General features: G+C 56.1%; 1 protein-coding gene across 2 annotated transcripts in view; it reads right to left on the reverse strand.

Annotated features, from left to right (window-relative positions):
- LOC140421315 (tripeptidyl-peptidase 2-like) overlaps positions 1 to 5,402 on the reverse strand; it is a 194,416-nt gene extending 189,014 nt beyond the window's left edge. The window contains exon 1 of one of the 2 annotated variants that reach the window (XM_072505959.1): positions 5,181 to 5,402. In XM_072505959.1, coding sequence (XP_072362060.1) covers positions 5,181 to 5,363 — 183 coding nt within the window. In that variant the 5' untranslated portion in view covers positions 5,364 to 5,402. The remainder of the gene's footprint in view (positions 1 to 5,180) is intronic. The other variant, XM_072505960.1, reaches the window with a different exon arrangement.
- Between the last annotated feature and the right edge of the window lie 598 nt (positions 5,403 to 6,000).

Genomic DNA, 6,000 nt, shown 5'->3' on the forward strand with positions numbered 1-6,000 from the left:
TTTGCACTTCAGCATTATGAATTTTGTCACCGTTTAGAAAATAGTCCATGCCTCTATTCTTTTTTCCAAAGTGCAAGACCTCGCACTTGCCCATGTTGAATTTCATCAGCCATTTCTTGGACCACTCTCCTAAACTGTCTAAATCTTTCTGCAGCCTCCCCACCTCCTCCATACTACCTGCCCCTCCACCTATCTTTGTATCATCGGCATACTTAGCCAGAATGCCCCCAGTCCCGTCATCTAGATCGTTAATATATAAAGAGAACACTGCGGGACACCACTCGTCACCGGTTGCCATTCCGAAAAAGAACCTTTTATCCCAACTCTCTGCCTTCTGCCTGACAGCTAATCGTCAATCCATGTTAGTACCTTGCCTCGAATACCATGGGCCCTTATTTTACTCAGCAGTCTCCCGTGAGGCACCTTATCAAAGGCCTTTTGGAAGTCAAGATAGATAACATCCATTGGCTCTCCTTGGTCTAACCTATTTGTTATCTCTTCAAAGAACTCGAACAGGTTTGTCAGGCACGACCTCCCCTTACTAAATCCATGCTGACTTGTCCTAATCCGACCCTGCACTTCCAAGAATTTAGAAATCTCATCCTTAACAATGGATTCTAGAATCTTGCCAACAACCGAGGTTAGGCTAATTGGCCTATAATTTTCCATCTTTTTCCTTGTTCCCTTCTTGAACAGGGGGGTTACAACAGCGATTTTCCAATCCTCTGGGACTTTCCCTGACTCCAGTGACTTTTGAAAGATCATAACTAACGCCTCCACTATTTCTTCAGCTATCTCCTTTAGAACTCTAGGATGTAGCCCATCTGGGCCCGGGGATTTATCAATTTTTAGACCTCTTGGTGTCTCTAGCACTTTCTCCTTTGTGATGGCTACCATATTCAACTCTGCCCCCTGACTCTCCGGAATTGTTGGGATATTACTCATGTCTTCTACTGTGAAGATTGATGCAAAGTACTTATTCAGTTCCTCAGCTATTTCCTTGTCTCCCATCACAAAATTACCAGCGTCATTTTGGAGCGGCCCAATGTCAACTTTCGCCTCCCGTTTGTTTTTAATGTATTTAAAGAAACTTTTACTATCATTCCTAATGTTACTGGCTAGCCTACCTTCAAATTTGATCCTCTCTTTCCTTATTTCTCTCTTTGTTATCTTCTGTTTGTTTTTGTAGTCTTCCCAATCTTCTGACTTCCCACTACTCTTTGCCACATTATAGGCTTTCTCTTTTGCTTTGATGCATTCCCTAACTTCCTTTGTCAGCCATGGCTGCCTAATCCCCCCTCTGATAACCTTTCTTTTCTTTCGGATGAACCTCTGTACTGTGTCCTCAATTACTCCCAGAAACTCCTGCCATTGCTGTTCTACTGTCTTTCCCACTAGGCTCTGCTCCCAGTTGATTTTCGTCAGTTCCTCCCTCATGCCCCTGTAGTTACCTTTATTTGACTAACACCTTTACATCTGATTCTACCTTCTTTCTTTCAAATTGGAGATTGAATTCGACCATATTATGATCACTGCCTCCTAAGTGCTCCCTTACTTTAAGATCTTTAATCAAGTCTGGCTCATTACATAACACGAAGTCCAGAATGGCCTGTTCCCTCATGGGCTCCATCACAAGCTGTTCCAAAAAGCCCTCCTGCAAACATTCAATGAATTCCCTTTCCTTGGGTCCACTGGCAGCATTATTTACCCAGTCCACCTGCATATTGAAGTCCCCCATGATCAGTGACCTTGCCTTTCTGACATGCACTTTCTATTTCGTGGTGCATTTTGTGCCCCCTGTCCTGACCACTGTTAGGAGGCCTGTACATAACTCCCATTATGGTTTTTTTGCCTTTGTGGTTCCTCAACTCTACCCACACAGACTCCACATCATCTGACCCTATGTCGTTTAGTGCTATTGATTTAATTTCATTCCTAATTAACAAGGCAACCCCGCCCCCTCTGCCCACCTCTCTGTCTTTTCGATAGGTTGTGAATCCCTGGATGTTTAAATGCCAGTCCTGAACCCCCTGCAACCATGTCTCTGTGATGCCTACCACATCATACCTGCCAGTCACAATCTGGGCCACAAGCTCATCTACCTTGTTCCGTACACTGCGCGCATTTAAATATTGCACCTTTAATTCTCTATTGACCGTCCCTTTTTGTTTTCTTAGTGTGGTGGACCTTGGTTTACTGAGCCTTTCCATACACTGTCATATTTTGTGGGATGGGGACAATCGTAACCACTCTTGAGTTTTGTCTGTTCGTGTTTTTTTGTATTCCTAAGCAGCTACGCTCCTCGCTGATTACTTCACCTCTTGGTTCCCTGACTTTCGGGGGGAGCTGGCAGGAGCCTTGCAGAATCCTTGTAATAGCATGTCGAGTGTCCTAACAGATGGACAACCATCATGGTAAACCCGCAGAGACACTAATTAGTCTGCGCCTTGAATTCCAACCACATATCAGCATTGACACAGGTGAGGTGGGTAGAATGGTCTCCCTCTTTGCCATGTCACTTCATGATTCTATGGAATAAGTGACGTTAACACTGGCGGGAGGGGTGCTGATCATCACTCAGGTGCCATGTGCAGCTCATGAACTCCGCTAACCTGTCCTGTGAAGTCTAAGCAACTAATTTGTCAATTTGAGAGTCTATTTCTTGGCGGTGCGACTAAAATGCCAACGGCATACTCCTCCTGCAGACAGCCTTGTCTCAGTATATAGAACTCTTGCCCAAGTCACAGCTTCACGTCTCACTTCAGGCACTTGAACACAGCCAGGTTGACAGTCCTGGGGGAGTGCTGCACCATCGGAGATACTGCTTTCCACACGAGATGTTAAAGCACGTCTAGGCACTCAGGTGGTTGTAAAAAAAAAAATCAATAACACGATTTGAAGAGTTATTCCTGGTGTCTATTGCGCCAGCAGTATCATTAAAACTTCATGCATGTTCCATTTCCTACATTATAATAGTAACGACAATTCAAAAGGACTTCATTGGCTGTAAAAGGTCTTTGGGTATCCTATGGTCATGAAAGGCACTGTAGAAATGCAAGTCACTCTTTCTTTACTTACAATCCACGACATGGTGATACAAAGCTGACTACAAGTTTGCTCAAATACAAAATCCAGAAGTTCAACTTCACACTCAAAAATGTTTACAATGCAGATGTAACAGCATCATTAAAGGGACATTGTAAGGGTGATTGGAGTTGACAGGGTTTAGGACATTTTTTGTTGGGGGGGGTCGGCGAGGGTTTGGGGGGGGGGTCGGCGAGGGTTGGGGGGGGGGTCGGCGAGGGTTTGGGGGGGGGTCGGCGAGGGTTTGGGGGGGGGTCGGCGAGGGTTTGGGGGGGGGTCGGCGAGGGTTTGGGGGGGGGTCGGCGAGGGTTTGGGGGGGGTCGGCGAGGGTTTGGGGGGGGTCGGCGAGGGTTTGGGGGGGGTCGGCGAGGGTTTGGGGGGGTCGGCGAGGGTTTGGGGGGGTCGGCGAGGGTTTGGGGGGGGTCGGCGAGGGTTTGGGGGGGGTCGGCGAGGGTTTGGGGGGGGTCGGCGAGGGTTTGGGGGGGGTCGGCGAGGGTTTGGGGGGGGTCGGCGAGGGTTTGGGGGGGGTCGGCGAGGGTTTGGGGGGGGTCGGCGAGGGTTTGGGGGGGGTCGGCGAGGGTTTGGGGGGGTCGGCGAGGGTTTGGGGGGGGTCGGCGAGGGTTTGGGGGGGTCGGCGAGGGTTTGGGGGGGTCGGCGAGGGTTTGGGGGGGTCGGCGAGGGTTTGGGGGGGTCGGCGAGGGTTTGGGGGGGTCGGCGAGGGTTTGGGGGGGTCGGCGAGGGTTTGGGGGGGTCGGCGAGGGTTTGGGGGGGTCGGCGAGGGTTTGGGGGGGTCGGCGAGGGTTTGGGGGGGTCGGCGAGGGTTTGGGGGGGGGCGGCGAGGGTTTGGGGGGGGTCGGCGAGGGTTTGGGGGGGGTCGGCGAGGGTTTGGGGGGGTCGGCGAGGGTTTGGGGGGGTCGGCGAGGGTTTGGGGGGGTCGGCGGGGGTTTGGGGGGGTCGGCGAGGGTTTGGGGGGGGTCGGCGAGGGTTTGGGGGGGGTCGGCGAGGGTTTGGGGGGGTCGGCGAGGGTTTGGGGGGGTCGGCGAGGGTTTGGGGGGGTCGGCGAGGGTTTGGGGGGGGTCGGCGAGGGTTTGGGGGGGGTCGGCGAGGGTTTGGGGGGGTCGGCGAGGGTTTGGGGGGGTCGGCGAGGGTTTGGGGGGGTCGGCGAGGGTTTGGGGGGGGTCGGCGAGGGTTTGGGGGGGGCGGCGAGGGTTTGGGGGGGTCGGCTAGGGTTTGGGGGGGTCGGCGAGGGTTTGGGGGGGGTCGGCGAGGGTTTGGGGGGGGTCGGCGAGGGTTTGGGAGGGGAGGAGGTGGGGGTAGGGGAGGAGGTGGAGGGGTGGGGAGGTGGTGGGGGGGGTGCTGTGGTTTGGGGGTGGGGGTTGTGTTTGGGGGTGGGGGGGTTGTGTTTGGGGATGGGGGGGTTGTGTTTGGGGTGGGGGGTTGTGTTTGGGGTGGGGGGTTGTGTTTGTGGGTGGGGGGTTGTGTTTGGGGGTGGGGGGTTGTGTTTGGGGGTGGGGGGGTGTTGGGGGGTGGGGGGGTGTTGGGGGGTGGGGGGGGGTTTGGGGGTGGGGGGGGTTTGGGGGTGGGGGGGGTTTGGGGGTGGGGGGGTTTGGGGGTGGGGGGGTTTGGGGGTGGGGGGGTTGGAGGGGGGTGGGGTTGGGGGGGTTGGAGGGGGGGTGGAGGTGGTGGGGGTTGGGGGGGGGTGGGGTTGTGTTTGGGGGGGTTGTGTTTGGGGGGGTGGGGGTTGGGGGGGTTGTGTTTGGGGGGTGGGGGTTGGGGGGGGTTGTTTGGGGGGGGGTTGTGTTTGGGGGTGGGGGTTGGGGGGGGTTGTGTTTGGGGGTGGGGGGGTGTTTGGGGGTGTTTGGGGGTGGGGGGGGTTTGGGGGTGGGGGGGGTTGGAGGGGGGGGTGGGGTTGGAGGGGGGGTGGAGGTGGTGGGGGGTTGGAGGGGGGGGTTGTGTTTGGGGGGTGGGGGTTGGGGGGGGGGTTGTGTTTGGGGGGGTGGGGGTTGGGGGGGGGTTGTGTTTGGGGGTGGGGGGTAGGGGGGGGTGGGGGGTGGGGGGGGGGGGGGGTTTGTGTTGAAGCCCCTCCCCCCCGGTACCTGCAGCCCCGCCGCTCCCGGGTCCACCCCCGAGTCCAGCACCGCGATCAGGACCCCGCGGCCGTCACTCTCGGGCCTCCGGCTGAGGAAGCCCAGCGCCCCGGTCTCCTGTTTGGGCAGCAGCGCCTGGAGCGGGAAGGCCGGGCCTGGGCATCGACTCCGCTCCCAAACCGCCGACATCATCCCGCCTGCCGCTCAGCCCGCCCGCCGCAGCCTGACGCCACTTCCGCGGCCGCATAGCAACCGTGCCCCTGGCAACCGCCGGGGGAGGAGGGGCAAGAGTCACCTAGCAACAGGGGAAGGGTGGTGGGGGTGGTCCGTCAGGTGGTGGGGGTGGTCCGGCAGGGGGGGTGGGGGTCGAGCATGTTGAGGGGGTCTAGCACATGGGGGGTCTCTAGCACGGGGAGGCTGTAACATGGGGGGGGGGGGGTCTAACACAGCGGATCAGCATGTGGAGGGGGTTTAGAATGGACGGTTTCTAGCATAGGGGGTCCATGGGCGGGTTCTTTAGAATTGGCGGGGGGTGGCTATCGCGGGGGGGCTGTAGCATGAGAGTTCCAGCACAGATCTAATGTGTGGAGAGGGGGGTCTACCATGTGGAGGGGGTTTAGCATGGGGGTTCTCTATTGGGGGCTGTAGCACAGGGTCTATCATGGGGAGGTTTTCTAGCACGGGCTGTAGCATGGGGGGTTTTGTGAGGGCTACGAAGAATCCAGCACGAGCTTTAAGGATACAAAGTAATAACATTTATTTACAATAACATATATATATATATATATATAACAGCAGCAACTTCCCTTGCTGCACACTCCTTCCTGCT

Source organism: Scyliorhinus torazame, chromosome 5 (genome assembly GCF_047496885.1).
Source record: "Scyliorhinus torazame isolate Kashiwa2021f chromosome 5, sScyTor2.1, whole genome shotgun sequence".
In the NCBI taxonomy this organism is placed as follows: domain Eukaryota; kingdom Metazoa; phylum Chordata; class Chondrichthyes; order Carcharhiniformes; family Scyliorhinidae; genus Scyliorhinus; species Scyliorhinus torazame.